Source organism: Oncorhynchus keta, chromosome 34 (assembly GCF_023373465.1).
Source record: "Oncorhynchus keta strain PuntledgeMale-10-30-2019 chromosome 34, Oket_V2, whole genome shotgun sequence".
NCBI lineage: Eukaryota > Metazoa > Chordata > Actinopteri > Salmoniformes > Salmonidae > Oncorhynchus > Oncorhynchus keta.
The window spans coordinates 40,525,738-40,542,466 of record NC_068454.1 but is presented as its reverse complement, the minus strand read 5'-3'; the positions used below and the strand labels follow the sequence as shown (position 1 = coordinate 40,542,466).

Below are 16,729 nucleotides of genomic sequence, written 5' to 3'. Positions count from 1 at the left end.
AAATTTTGAGTGAGTAATTTAGTCAAATGTACTACAATTTAAATACACTAATTATTTGTGTTGAGTGTTAATAGGTTTTTTGATAGTGAGCATCTTTACACAATGGAAGACAAAATGAGTGTTAATTCCTATTGACATGAATGTGGTGTCATACCTGGGGCCTCATCCTGGGGCCTGCAAATCACTAAGGCCGCCCCTGTTTGTAGTACCAGTAGGAAATAGTGAGTGCATCGTTGTATAAGGAACGTGCAGTGCGCAGGAGACGTGAAGGGGAAAATCGAGAGAAAGAACGAAACAGCTGCTGTTGGATTCTTAATACCTGCATCCATAAGAACATCACAAGAAAAATCCCACCAGAAGAGGAAAAGGGGACGCGGGAAATACAGATTGCAGGCATCATCGGTAATGGGAACCACATAAGTATGAGCGGACAGTAAATTGTTCCCCGAATCCATCATATTCCACTGTCATAGGACTGAATGCAGATCCTATGTGCGCCCGCAGTAGCACAAAGCGGAGGTTTGGGAACCAAATTGTGTCCAACACCAACGCTGAAATCGGATGTACAGTACGTATTGTGCCGTTTCATATTGACCACGGTTTCTAATCACATTTACCAACGATTCATTAATTACCTACCGGATCCAGATTGCTTGACGGGGCGTCCAAACAGTTTCAACTTTTAACCCAAGGTGTGGACTTCACGGAGGAGGAAAGTGTTGAGCCAACCTGCATTGGTCTAACCTGGGAGGGCGATAAGTAATCAGCAGCGACTCACCAAAGACTAATCTGTTCAAAACCTGAACTGCAACGGACGCGTTTGGATAGCAGATGATCCTGTGCGTAATTGTTTTATAGCGGACTCCTTTTCGGGTGAAGAGCTCTTTGTTGTGATTGAAGTGACATTAGCCCTCTCTTATTTTTCATGGCTTTGGAGTGCAGTAGTAGGAACAGTATGTGGAGCGAGGGGACAGTGCATGATTAGTTCGTTACAGAACGCACTTTCCTCGCCTTATTTCCAGGTCCAAGATATTGGACACAACATAAGGACAATTGCTGCAACTACAACGAAGTCCTGTACAGAAATAGACTTTACATTAAACCCTTCAGATTATTTCTCTCGCTGCTGCCATCGTAGTATGTCTGCACTCCGAAAGAAATTTGGGGACGATTATCAGGTAGTGACCACCTCATCCAGCGGGTCTGGATTCAACCAGCCGGCACCAGAGAAGAAGAAGAAGAGGCAACGCTTTGTGGACAAGAACGGGCGATGTAACGTCCAGCATGGAAACCTGGGTGGTGAAACCAGTAGATATCTTTCCGATTTATTCACCACACTGGTCGATTTGAAATGGCGCTGGAATTTATTCATCTTCATCCTTACATACACGGTGGCATGGCTCTTCATGGCCTTCATGTGGTGGATCATAGCCTACATAAGAGGAGACCTCCATCGAGCCCACGATGACAAGTATACGCCATGCGTTGCCAATGTCTACAACTTTCCCTCCGCGTTTTTATTCTTCATAGAAACGGAAGCCACAATAGGATATGGCTATAGGTATATCACGGACAAATGTCCCGAGGGGATCATTCTCTTTCTTTTCCAGTCAATCCTGGGATCAATCGTTGATGCTTTTTTGATTGGCTGCATGTTCATTAAGATGTCCCAGCCCAAAAAAAGGGCAGAGACTTTGATGTTCAGTGAACATGCAGCTATTTCGATGCGAGATGGAAAACTAACTCTCATGTTCAGAGTCGGCAACCTGCGTAATAGCCATATGGTCTCCGCACAGATCCGCTGCAAATTGCTGAAAGTAAGTGGCACTTCTATGCCTCCATATAGCTCAACAATATTTGTGTATTAAAACGTTACAAAATACTTATTTCAGACGGTGTAATGCATTTGTTTTCTTATCGTTTAATTACGCACAATTAAATATTAAACACGGTTGGAAAAGATAATGAAATACATCGTTATTAGAATGAAGGTATTATTATAAAGTGTATTATTCCCTGCTGATATAACTTTTTATTTTTTACTTTCTTTGCAAATGGGCTTACCAATGTGAATTAAAATTATAAAGCTATTAATTCCAGACACATTTAGTGGCAATGCTATAATGTTTACATTTTTATGAATCTAAACAATTTGATTAATAAACCTATAGACCCCATTTATGTTGGAGCGCTATAGTGGTGGTCACTGGGTTAAACAACCTTTATGTGGCTTGATGTGCCTGATTAGCTATAGCCCTCCTCATTCGATTGACTCACTCTGTCTATTTACTGATGATTGATTGCCTTTGATTGCTCACAAATTGTGGATGGCTGTCAGTATGGCTCGCTAGGTCGCAGTAGTTAAACTGTGTCTCTCTTTCAAACTCCATCTATGCACGCTTCCATAGTCTCGTCAGACGCCCGAAGGCGAGTTTCTTCCTCTGGATCAGTTGGAATTGGACGTGGGCTTCAGTACCGGGGCGGACCAGCTCTTCCTGGTCTCACCACTCACAATCTGCCATGTGATCGACACCAAAAGCCCATTCTACGAACTCTCCCAGAGATCCATGCAAACAGAGCAGTTTGAAATTGTGGTCATATTGGAAGGAATAGTGGAAACCACTGGTAAGTTATCACAAATACATAATTGTTTTTTCTTGCAGTATTATAGTAAAGACCATAGGCCTATTTCATGCCTATGCCCTGAGATAAAGTGGTGCGCTATGTTTGGCTCAGGCTAGAGTATATGATAGCAAAAATAAATGTGTGTTAGTATGAGTGTAATAATACAAGGATGAGTGTAAAGTGAATGAGTATAATGTGAAGTTGCAGGGTTTTACTCTAAGTGGCCAATGTTGACCCAGATGGGCTTGTCTAATGACCCCTGGGTGTTAGTGAATGTCATTGTTTGCATGATATTGGTTTTATGTGACACAGCTGGATACGTTTATAAATAATATGTTCCGATTTGATTTTCTGTATGCAGTGGAAATGGCAAAAAAAAAAAAAATTGATATATAGTAAGTCAACATTGACAGTGCTTGGTAAGAAATACAACTAAACAAGAATGCTGGCAAATTGAGTTATTTTAGAAATAATTTACTCTGTTTTTATGAGATCTCCTAAAACATATTCCAAAAGAGTTGATGTCTAGAGAACATTATTGCTGTTTTTAAAATACAAACCTCACACTCTTCTGGAGGGTACACTGTACATAAAAAAATATGGTGATTGCAATTGTAAGGCAACCAGCTGCAATAGGATTGTGAGTTTGCTCAACATTTGGGCATATAGCTGAACCAACATGCATTCAATTTGAGAATGTATTGGACATAGTTTGCTTATTTACCAGACTGCCTTGCATTTCGAGTGAATGGTAGTTACCACCCATTACTGTATTTGTTAGCGACAGAGACATGGTTGTTGTATTCAATTGTTTTCAGTACTGCAGCCTTCACCAAGTGAGTGTCTCAGTGAATATGTTATCTTTAATATTAAACTCTTTATGACAATACATTACATTTATCATAAGGCATTTTGAGGGACTATTTACACCCCAACACAATGGTTTCAAACTCCTGGTTTACAGGCCACAGCAAGTCTGCAAATCAGATTATGCTGGCTTGCAAAGTGCTGTGCAATTCCTATTGGAATCCAGCCAGAGTGAAGATATCCAACAACTGGAACTTTTAGTATCCCGAAACCTGCATATAGATTGATTCAGAGCTGTCGTTCTGCCCCTGAACAGGCAATTAACCCACTGTTCCTAGGCCGTCATTGAAAATAAAATAAATAAATTATTAAGACTTACCTAAATCATATAAAACTGGAACAGCCATCTCAGTAACAGGTGCCATAAATCCAACTACTAGATTGGATTAGTTTAGAAAAAATGTATGCCGTTTGTGTAGGATAATATTAATCAACCAATCAAAGTACATGCACAAACACGGGTATTGAAACAAACAATTCAGAAAATCTACCTGCAAAAGAGCATGCAGAGCATGATGGGGAAGGTTGAGTTCTTTTGAGAAAACATGAATTTGTCATTTGCCTCAGCAACCGTTTTCAAATTCAGCTGACTTCGAGCAGAGTTTGTTGAGTAAACAGAATTCAGCACATTCACTCAAATTCTAGTCCTTTTGAAGCCCACTCAACTCACATAATAATGCTGAATAAGCAATTGGTTGAATGTACTTTTTTTTTTTTTTTACAGTGTTGCCTTCCAAAGGCAAACATGAACATGCTGAGTGTGATGGGAAAGGGTTTGAGTTGTTTTGAGAGAAAAAAATGAATGTAATTTTACTCAACAACAGTTTTCAAATTTAGCTCACTTTGAGAAGATTTTGTTGAATAAACAAACTTTAAAACACATGAGCTCTAATTCATGTCTTTTAAAAAAAAAAAACTCCACTCAACTCACAGATTAACTCTGATTAAGCAATCGGTTAAATTGGATTTTTTAAATTTTTTAAACCGTCTATACTTTGCGTTCCACTGTGCTTTTTGAAATTGGAAACATAAATTCATCAAGAACAGGATTGCCACACGTGATCATGGTGTGTAGGCATTTTCAAACTGTTCCCTTTGAGGGAGTCAATAAAAGGTTTTCAAGGGAGGGCCTTTAAGATTGTGGAGTGACATAACTTTGTAGCAATCCTGTCTGACGCAGAACAGACCACTGCAGATTTACTTTAATCATGAAAAAGTAGGTCCTCTACTGTACGTACGTGGCAGTAGCAGACTTTACAAGTCATGCCATTAGATATCCACAAAAAAAAGTCCAATTGTACATCAACTAGGAAATATCTTCAGTCCTCAGATTTTATTCAGAATCCAAGTAGTTTTCAATATAGTTTGTGTGTTGATCTGTAGCAACTGACACAGAACTTGTATAGTATATGAACAATTCATGGGGCTATTTTTTTAAATTTATGAGTGCTTACATAGGGATGGTATATAGAAGAAAAAAAAGGTGCAGAGAAATGACTATGATAAGTCTAACCTTACAGGAGCTGCCTTTTAAGATTCATCCTAAGAATTAGATATGTTTACATCTTCTCCCAATGTTTGGATTCATCGGTCAGTCATTATCACAGAAGATTCAAGAATGCAGATAAGATTTCTAAAACTTTCACTTAGGAGGTAAAAGGTTCACATGCATCATATGCAACTGGATACAACAGCAGAATTTGACAGCACATTTTACTATAATTGGATTTGAACTCGTTACATTTTCTCAATGTCAATGTTAAATCTAGCTAGCACTGTAATCTTGACTGGGCCAATACGAACGTACTGTATGTGTGGTATGAGGTTAAAGAACAAGAAAGAGATGACGATGTGAAAACAATGTGGTTAAAAATGTATGTACAGTAAAAGTCTAAGCCTCAGACGCTTTCATTTTGGTCCAATGTAACTCTGTTTCCATGGCAACCGCTCCTTGAGCATTCCGGATTGCAGCACTGCACCTAAACTTAGATTTTATTCCTATGGTATGGGGGGGTGAAACGGTTTTCTATCGCGTTCATTTTCTTGGCCCAGCTCTCTCACCCCGGAGTACTTCTTCATTATTAAGCTCATATTCACACAATGAGCTTCAAATCGTCGTCCCACCCATTCATGATATCATCAACTCAAAGTCAGCAGCACATGACTTCCCATCTGTTAGATTATCAGAGTTTTGAACATAATCACTGCCTGCATGAGACTATTATACCGTGCATTTGGAAAGTATTCAGACCCCTTCACTTTTTCCACTTTGTTATGTTACAGCCTTATAATAAAATTGATTAAATAGTTTCTTTCCATCAATCTTCACACAATACACCATAATGACATACATAGCAAATACAGGTTTTTAGAAATGTTTGCAATTTTCTTACAAATAAGAAACTGAAATCACATTTACATACAGTACCAGTCAAATGTTTGGACACCTACTCATTCAAGGGTTTTTATTTATTTTTACTATTTTCTACATCGTAGAATATTAGTGAAGTCATCAAAATGATAACACATATCGAATCATGCAATAACCATACGTGTTTAACAAATCAAAAATATATTTTAGATTCTTCAAAGTAGCCACCCTTTGCCTTGATGACAGCTTTGCACACTCTTGGAATTCTCTCAACCAGCTTCAGGAAGTAATCACCTGGAATGCATTTCCAACAGTCTTGAAGGAGTTCCCACATATGCTGGGGACTTGTTGGCTGCTTTTCCTTCACTCTGCGGTCCAACTTATCCCAAACCATCTCAATTGGGTTGAAGTCAGGTGATTGTGGAGGCCAGGTCATCTGATGCAGCACTCCATCACTCTCCTTCTTGGTCAAATAGCCCTTACACAGACTGGATGTGGATTTTGGGTCATTGTCTTGTTGAAAAATAAATGATAGTCCCACTAAGCGCTAACCAGATAGGATGGTGTATTGCTGGAGAATGCTGTGGTAGGCATGCTGGTTAAGTGTGCGTTCAATTCAAAATAAATCGCTGACAGTGTTACCAGCAAAGCACCCCCACACCATCACACCTTCTCCTCCATGCTTTACATTGGTTACCACACATGCGGAGATCATCCGCTCACCTGCTCTGCGTCTCACAAAGGCACAGAGGTTGGAACCAAAAATCACAAATTTGGACTCAACAGACGAAAGGACAGATTTCCACCAGTCTAATGTCCATTGCTTGTGTTTCCTGCCCCAAGCAAGTATCTTCTTATTAGTGTCCTTTAGTAGTGGTTTCATTGCAGCAATTCGAGCATGAAGGCCTGATTAACGCAGTCACCTCTGAATAGTTGATGTTGAGATGTGTCTGTTATTGGAACTATGTGAATAATTTATTTGGGCTGCAATTTGAGGCTGGTAACTCAAATTAACTTATCCTCTGCAGCAGAGGTAACTCTGGGTCCTTTCGTGTGGTGGTCCTCATGAGAGCCAGTTTCACAATAGCACTTGATGGTTTTTGCGACTGCACTTGAAGAAATGTGGTCGAAGTTCATGAAATTCATGATCAAAGTTCTTTCAATTTTCCATATTGACTGACCGTAAAGTAATGATGGACTGTCATTTCTCTTTGCTATGTTGTGCTGTTCTTGCCATAATATGGACTTGATCTTTTACCAAATAGGGCTATATTCTGTATCCCACTCCTACCTTGTCAAAGCACAGCTCTAGGAATAGTCTTGTTGGTTCCAAACTTCTTCCATTTAAGAATGATGGAGGCCCCTGTGTTCTTGGGGACCTTCAATGCTGCAGACATGTTTTGGTACTCTTCGTCAGAGCTGTGCCTCCACACAATCCTATCTCTGTGCTCTATGGACAATTCCTTCGACCTCATGGCATGGTTTTTGCTCTGACATGCACGGTGAACTGTGGGACCTTATATAGCCAGGTCTGTGGCTTTCCAAATCATGTCTAATCAGTTGAATTTACCACAGGTGGACTCCAATCAAGTTGTCGAAACATGTCAAGAATGATGAATAGAAACAGGATGCTGCCGAGCTAAATTTCAAGTCTCTTAGAAAACGGTCTGAATACTTAAAATGTTCATACATTTGGAAAAAAATATTTTCACTTTGTCATGTGATAGTGTGTAGATTGATGAGGGGAAAAAAATACTTTAATTAATTTTAGAATAAGGCTGTAAATAAACAAAATGTGGAAAAACTAAAAGAGGAGGTCTGAACACTTTCCAAATCTACTGTATGAGAGTATTATAACAAAAACAAAGAGCAAGGCACTTTTAATTAGAATGGCATGTTCTATAGAACAAACATCAAACTCAGACACTTTTCAGCATATCCTCCGTGACGATGAGTAGAATGATACAAGAACTTAAAAATTGTGTAAATATTTCAAATTAATATAACAGATATAATTGTTGACTCCAAATGGTTTAGTAAACTGTTCGTTCTATGAATGTCAAGAAAAGTAGACTTGAAAGGATTGAGAAACAGTCTGTACTTGGGTTGCAAAATTCCTCTTACTTTCCCAAAATTCCCTGGTTTTCCCGAAATCCTGGTTGGTGGGTTCCCGGATTTCCTGCTTATGCCATCATAATACCAGAAATCTTCCAAACAGGATTTCTGGAGAAAGTCACCAGATTTATGCAACTCTAGTCTATACACAGCTATTGAGAGTCATCATCATCATCAACGTCATGCCAGGGAACACTATACTGAATCACCGAGGTGCAATCAAATTCACTTCACTGTATGTGCAGAAGTGAAATTGCTCAGACTGCAATTGCTTCACCACTCTTCTGTTCGAAATGTTACATGAATTATACATTGTAAATCTAACATGCAATTTTGTACTTTAGGCCAATTCTCTGTCTTAATTTGAGATCAGAAACAATGCCATACGTCTTTGATCAGCTCAGTTAAAGGATAAACAGGCTGTGATGTTCATTTCATGGCAAGCTGGCTTTGAATATGTGATGGACTAGAGGAAGAATTATGTCAGCAACACAGCGTTTCTCCCTCAGAAGTTGTGTGGCACTTGATTACCACAACACTTTGCAGCTCTTAATTTTTAAAAAAATGTGTGAAGCACTTCATTTCAGTTGTGTGTTCACTCATCAATTATGTTTAGAAAAACATTGGCACATCAGCAGGAAATGAGCTTTATGAGTGTACTGCATACACTTAGGTTGGAGTCATTAAAACTCGTTTTTCAACCACTCCACAAATTTCTTGTTAACAAACTATAGTTTTGGCAAGTTGGTTAGGACATCTACTTTGTGCATGACATAAGTAATATTTTCCCAAAACATTTCCAACAGATTATTTCACTGATAATTCAATGTATCACAATTCCAGTGGGTCAGAAATGTAAATACATTAAGTTGACTGTGCCTTTAAGCAGCTCTGAAAATTCCAGAAAATCAATGGGACCATGCAGCCGTCATACCGCTCAGGAAGGAGACGTGTTCTGTCTCCTAGAGATGAACGCACTTTGGTGCGAAAAGTGCAAATCAATCCCAGAACAGCAAAGGACCTTGTGAAGATGCTGGAGGAAACAGGTACAAAAGTATCTATATCCACAGTAAAAATGAGTCCTATAAAAATAAAATAAAAATTTTAAATCGACAAAACCTGGAAGGGCGCTCAGCTAGGAAGAAGCCACTGCTCCAAAACCGCCATCAACTGTACATGCTAATGATTGATGGGCTATTGGGAACATGCTGTGGCATTTACATGATGCTAAAGACGTGTTCGCTAATATTTTCTGAACAAGTCCAGCCGAAAGCTGCAGTGGAACATTTTATTAGACCATTTTAAATGAGCAATTCCACGGGTTGTTGCATGGCAAGTTGACTTTGCATCTAGGCCGCTTTGGAAAAGATTCTTCCGGTTTTGAATATTTTAACACAACATTTTGTGACGTCTTGGCCTGCCCGGCATTTACCAACAAAAACAGTCATTTCTGGTACAGCTGATTGTAGGTTACACCACAATGATGGACAAAACAAATCACTGAAAAAGAGAAAAGCTTTGCTGTGGCAAGTGAAGCTCTTGAGTTGTACAGCAGTTAGTGCCTCTGGAGGCGAGCTGGAGGAAGTCTTCTGGTCTTTCATTGATGCCTCTCAAATGGCACCCGATTCCCTATGCAGGGCCCATATGGCCCTGGTCAAAAGTCATGCACTACATAGGGAATAGGGTGCCGTTTGGGGACAGACACAGGCCATAACTAGTTAGTTGTGCATTGACGTGGCTAGTTGTCTTGACTTCCTCTCTGCCCCCTCCATGGCAAACCCAAGGCTTTTTTACAATTCACTGGTATTGGAGAACAAATTTCATCTTCCTTGTTATTGTGTTTCTGTTATGTGTTCATGCTAAGACGTGTGTGTGTGTGTGTGTGTGTGTGTGGGTGGGTGGCATGAGACTTATGAATTGATTTAAAGTGCACTTGATGTTTATTCATATGTTTCTGTGAGCATATAAATACAGTTCGTCTGTCTTGTGGACATTCTAGCATTGGATAAAGAAAGTGTTTCAGAGTTATACGTAGTATCACAGTTTGGCTTATCCTTCCCCAAATAATTTGCCCATTGATTCACTCCTCTTATAGATTATAATGCATTTTGATATGGAGACCTTGGGAACTGCGTGTTTACCATGTTTCAATGTAAATCATTAGTTATGAGCTCCTTGAATTCTATTGCTGTATTTTCAATGGATTCTCCCATCGTTGGCTTAGTGTTGAATATTGAACAAAGATCCTGCATATTAGACAAGTATGAAAAATGTAAACTTGTAATGCATAACCAAGATCAAGCGTGTATAAATATAGCTTTCTCATTTGGGATTAGAGGAAGGGATTTGAGGTAGGTACAGCAGTTTACAGATGAGCTTTAGGGGAGAATAATTAACCATTTATTAACAAGATAAGTTAATTTTTTGGCCTAAAAGCAAACAATTGAGTCTCTTTTCAATTCTATTTTAAATTGTTGTAATTAGCTATAAAATATTATACAAACTTCACATACTGTATTATGAATACTATTGCCCATTTGAATATTGAAACTAAAATAAGCAAAATAGGAGTTTCTTACAAAGAATAGCAGCAGCATAATCCATTCAGATGAATTGGTTTATATCATGTAGCAGATTAGCCAAGTAGTTGCATTGGTCTATTTTTTTTATCATTCACTGCAGAAATAGAAAAAGGAAACACACAACTCTCTGCTTAAACAGGTATAGCAGCACAAGACAAATGAGTCACTCCAGCCCAGGGACTACAGCCTGTGTGTGGTGTCAGGGGTGGCATAGCACAGGTAAACAATGGCAGAATGGAGCTTGCGATAAGGCACACAGCTGTGAAAGGATAGACAGGCCCCTGGAGAAAGTGGCCATAATTCATTCGGGAATAATTACACTCAGAGCGTGTCCCGTGCGGTTCCCCGCTCCTCCATTCAGCCCCGCACTCCAGCACTCTGCAGTTTCAAAGGGGTTAATGTGGGTTCAGCCGAGGAAGTCAGCCTTCTGAGCAAGTGAGAGCAGGAGTCTCCAATTAAATCTAATGTGCCCAGGATCAGAGCACGGAAGAGTCACAGCCCTCCCCATGGAGAGGAACCTGTGTCGCCAGGGCGCTCTGATAAGACATCTTTAATAGCTTCCTGTTCTCCGGTGAGTTACAGTGTTCATTCATTTGTTTCATTTAACTTCATTTACGGTGGTTCTTTCACTACATGCCTCACGCATTTCATTGCATTTAGAAACCGCGTTGCACCTTTGTTTTTAATTACATGTTAATTGTGATTTAGCCACCAAATGCAGTGCTAGAATCATTTTTTTCTCAGTTTATACACCAAACAAATGGTATGGTGCCAAATAAGGGTTACTTGGCTTGTAACGACAGTGGGACCTTTTTTTTGAAGGTTCTAGAAAGAACTATGCTCATAAGGTTATTAATGGAACCTGTATTGTGCTATAAATAATCCTTTCCTAAGGTTCCATGAAGAACCATTAAGAGGTTCTACTGTATATAGTCCCAGTAGGTATTCACGTAATAATAATAATAATGAATTCCCCTCGACCACGCCCACAAATTGGGGAAAAACCAACGTGCTTTCCTATTGAGCCTCATTGGAAAAGAGACATGTTCATTGTAGATTTTTTTGTGATACAGAAATAACAAAACATGCCAAAAAGCTGCTGTGTTGTTAAATGTACATGTAGCCAGATACAAAATCCCAACCTACGGTTCGCAATGCTTCCATGTAGGGAAATAGAGCCGAAGGTCGAAGAGCCCTGCATCCTTCAGGCTGTGGGACAACCCAACCAAATGTGGGGACAGCATTGTCCAAGTAACCTACACGCCAGCTAATGTGTGGAGGAAACATTTAATCACAGGCACCATTTCACTTGTGTAGTACAGGCCCGGTAACCACCACAGGGGTCCGCTTGTTTGCGTTGAGGTCTTGGCTAGAATGTTCTGGTCTACCAGCCAAACCACCTCTTAACATCCTCATGAATAGGGGCATATTACATTTATATAAGTAGACCTCCCGAATGCTTGGGAGCAGGGCAATGTGAAAAGTCATCTAGACATGTTTTACTTTTCTTGAATGTAGTTTTGTAACTGTGACTAAAACAAGGCCATTGGAAAAAGGTTACATTGTTCTTTCAGCTCAATGAGGTATATCTATATATATACAGATTACAGGCATACTCTTTTCCCTACTGAGACAAACCGAGCCGAAATATACTGGGCTATCTAGTTATTCATCCACCATAGTTGCTAGAACTCTGTCACCATGACCAGTTGAAACCAGAGGTCTCTTCAATCCCCAGGTCCAGAACAGAGGCTGGGAAACACACAATATTAAGTAACTAGCCATCATGACTACATGGAACTCTCTGCCACCACAGATAACCATGCGGCATGACACAGACTGTGAAGAAACACTGATATTTTGATGCATTTTGCATTGTAACACAGCGTGTAACCTAGAATGCATTGTAATATGTAATGTGTATTGTATTGTGTATTGTAATATGCGGAGGAAACACCGTGTAATATGTATGTATTGTACTGTGCCCGGCCCGTATTAGGGGTATTGTATGAGACAAGGTATCCTTCTATGTGCCTTCTGTAAACCACCTTGGTAGAGCATGGCGCTTGTAACGCCCACAGACCTCCCGTGGGTTCGACAGAGCCTGGGACCAACCCAGAGTCTCTGGTGGCAGAATGTATGCACACACCACTGACTGTAAGGCCATTGGAACGTCTGCTAAATGGCATATATTCATTATTATTATATATTTTCTTGTTTAATATCCATATTCTATTGTTAAAATTCCATCGGTTTAATTGTGTTTATTAACAAGTTGAATCAGGTGTGCTAACTGGAACAGCTGGGGGTCCCCGAGGAGAGAATTGACAACTACTGACTTAGTCAACTGTTCTCAATTGACACAAGGCCATGTGTGAGTCTTTCACAAGACACGGTCACTGGCCATAATCATATATACAATGTGATAGCCTGACACAACAGATTAGATAAACTGCAATGAAACTCTCACTCAGGGTTGCACAAAATAGTTGGGAGCAAACCACACCCCAAAATATTATAATGGCCCACCACCCCTAGATTTTAATTATCACTTACGAGTTTTTGGAACTGCAAAGAACCATTGAAGGGCTCAAAGGGTTCTTTGGGTCAGCATGGTTTCACATAGAACCAGAACCATCACCCTTACCAAACAACCATTGAGGAACCCTTTTTTGTTAGTGTGTAATGTAGCACATGCATTCTGTCGTGTACATGTCTCATGTTGGATTTTTTTTGTTCAGCTCAGTTCAGATACTTACTGTAATAGACTAAATCTAGATTGTGTTGAATTCCTCATGCACATGACCAGTTTGCATTAAGAGACTCCCACCGGGTGACAGCTTGCTTTGTCTAAAGTCCCACTGTGATAGAAAGTGTTGATTCAGACAATCAATCAAGTTTATTTATAATGCTCTTTTTTTTATATCAGCCGATGTCACAAAGTGCTGTACAGAAACCCAGCCTAAAATCCCAAACATCAAGCAATGCAGATGTAGAAGCACAGTGGCTAAGAAAAACTCCCTAGAAAGGCAGGAACCTAGGAAGAAACCTAGAGAGGAAACATGCTCTGAGGGGTGGCCAGTCCTCTTCTGGCTGTGCAAGGTTGAGATTATAACAGGACATGGCCAAGATGTTCATAGATGACCAGCAGGGTCAAATAATAATAATCACAGTGGTTGTAGAGGGTGCAACAGGTCAGCACCTTGGGAATAAATGTCAGTTGACTTCATAGCCAAGCATTCAGAGTTAGACAGCAGGTGTGGGAGAGAGAGAGAGAGAGAGAGAGAGAGGGGGGAGAGAGACAAAAACAGCAGGTTTACCAAGGTAACACGTCCAGTGAACAGGTCAGGGTTCCATAACTGCAGGCAGAACAGTTGAAACTGGAACAGCAGCACGACCAGCAGGACTGGGACAGCAAGGAGTCATCAGGCCAGGTAGTCCTGAGGCATGGTCCCAGGGCTCAGGTCCTCCGGGAGGGAGAGAGAATTAGAGGGAGCATACTAAAAATTCACACAGGACACCGGATAAGACAGGAGAAATACTACAGACATAAGACTGACAATAGCCCCACAACACAAACTATTGCAGAATAAATACTGGAGGATGAGACAGGAGGGGTCGGGAGACACTGTGGCCCCTGAACAGGGCCATCCAGGCAGGATATAACCCCACCCACTTTGCCAAAGCACAGCCCCCTCACCACTAGAGGGATAACTTCAAACCACCAACTTACTACCCTGAGACAAGGCTGAGTATAGCCCACAAAAATCTCCCCCACGGCACGAACCCGAGTGGCACCAAACCCAGACAGGAAGATCACGTCAGTGACTCAACCTACTCAAGTGACGCACCCCTCCTAGGGACGGGATGGAAGAGCCCCAGTAAGCCAGTGACTCAGCCCCCATAATAGGGTTAGAGACAGAGAATCCCAGTGGCGAGAGGGGAACCGGCCAGTCAGAGACAGCAAGAGCGGTTCGTTGCTCCAGTGCCTTTCCGTTCACCTTCACACCCTTGGGCCAGACTACACTCAATCATAGGACCAACTGAAGGTTGAGACCGATGTCTGCGTCTCTCACATGGATAGGCAGGCCATTGCAAAAAGAATTTGCTCTATAGGAGAAAACCATGCCTCCAGCCGTTTGCTTAGAAATTCGAGGGACAATTAGGAGGCCTGCGTCTTGTGATCGTAGCGTACGTGTAGGTATGTACGGCAGGACCAAATCGGAGAGATAGGTAGGAGCAAGCCCATGTAATGCTTTGTAGGTTAGCAGTAAAACATTGAAATCAGCCCTAGCCTTTACAGGAAGCCAGTGTTGAGAGGCTAGCACTGACGACAACACACTAGAGAGCTTTACATTTCCTGACTATATAGTAATTTAACCAGAGATGAACTCCACATAATGGACATTTTGTTGAACAAGCTATGACATGGAGTATTCATTATCCCCTTCAGATGAACTGTGTTTGCTTCCCAAGGGAAAACAAGGTAATTGTCTCTTTGGGGATTTATCAGGTCTCAGTTGAACTGTAATAAATCATGGGACGGAGGAAGGGGTGTGGCGGTGGGAGACCTGGGCTGAACTCATTTGGTGACGCCACTACATCTAAAGTAACGGGTAATGGTCAGGCCATGATGTGTAGAACAGAGTCGTCATCACGCTACTTAGAGTTGGAAATAATTGAATCTTTGTCTCCAAGGACTTGCTTGTGTTTTGGACTTAATATGCAAGTAATATTAATGTATAGTAGTATTGCAAATGTTACTGGATATAGTGCCTATATAAAGTGTCACTTAGACTGTTGATAGGGGTATCATGTTGCCACTTTCGCCATCCAGAACTAACGAACCAGACAAGGATCTTGGTTATATTAAATAATCACTAAGGAAGGATGGGTAGCCTAGAGCTTGGTCAAAACTGACTGATGATTGGGGCTCCTCATTAACTGTCTGTTATGGCAAAGTAATAAAGGTTGTGCTCTGCTTTTATTTATTTTTTGGCCACTGTGCAGTATTGATCGCTAGCGTCCGAGTGTCCCCGAAGTCCACGTTAATCGATCTCGGTCTAAACACACACAGCCACATTTACATTTTGTTCTTTGGGAGGCGCTTCTAGCGGAGACTATCTTTGGGGGATGTCTGCTTTCTATTTCTGTCTTATTGACATGCTGTGGGGTACTGGACCTCACTCAACCCACAGTAAGAGAACACAAGCATAACAGAATATGCTATATCCCTTTTCCAACAGCTCCCGGCTAGGGTTAAATAGAGGGAAGTGGGTTCCTGAGATCTACCGCCCAAACCCACTCCCTTGTCCATTGTGTTATCCTGCTTCTCTTTGTAGCAGCTTTTTGCCCATCCTCCCCATCTCCTATTCCTCCCCAACACACTTTTTTCCTTGATAATGTCAGTTTCCCCCCTGCTTGTTAAGTGGTCTTGCTGTTGTGTACAGCCTTATGGTCCTGCGCCTGGTCTGTCACCTCACCCTGTGTAGAGGCTTGGCAGGCAATGGTAATCTCCTCACACACACACACACACACACACACCCTGCTCTGCTCTGCTGTTTACCTCCACACTGATGTTATTGCCTGAGCATTTTGGCTCCCTCAACACCCATCCCCCATAGCAGTACATTTCAACACCATTTTATCCTCAGCCAGTGAATTTCCTTCTGTGTTTTTTTTTCTTTCTTGCACACATTTTGCCTGCCGCATGTTGAAAGCTGAACGCTCAGGATGCCACCTTAATGAATTGATTAAATACTAAAAAAACAGTATTACAACAGATTTAGATTCATCTATGAAGAATGAAAGGAGAAAGCACGCCCCTAAAAGCTAGAGGTTTCTCTTTTCCTCAGCATACAGTGTATTCTGATGGTGGTCACCATAGAAACAGATTTTGTCTAAGAGATCGGAACTGTTCCCGTAATAGATGTATCCGTTTCATAATTTGATTTTTTTTTTTCATCCTCTAATAGTCACAACGTGTTGTGTCCTTTCAGGCATTGTGTTGAAAAAAGGTGACCATTCAGTTGTCAGGAACCCAAAGTACTGTACTCGGCAGAGTTGTTACGGTATGTCCTGTGAATTCAACTGTTCCTTCTCCATTAAAAGCCAGGTAGCAGATAATGGGCCCTATCAGATATGCATGTAGTTGGTGCTGTATATTATT

At 40.9% G+C, this 16,729-nt stretch overlaps 1 protein-coding gene across 1 annotated transcript in view; it reads left to right on the top strand.

Annotated features, from left to right (window-relative positions):
- The first annotated feature begins 234 nt into the window (after window positions 1–234).
- Window positions 235–16,729, top strand: part of LOC118367132 (G protein-activated inward rectifier potassium channel 1-like) — a 29,507-nt gene continuing 13,012 nt past the window's right edge. Inside the window, exons 1-2 of the mRNA XM_035750208.2 lie at window positions 235–1,817; window positions 2,409–2,625. Coding sequence (XP_035606101.2) covers window positions 978–1,817; window positions 2,409–2,625 — 1,057 coding nt within the window. The 5' untranslated portion in view covers window positions 235–977. The remainder of the gene's footprint in view (window positions 1,818–2,408; window positions 2,626–16,729) is intronic.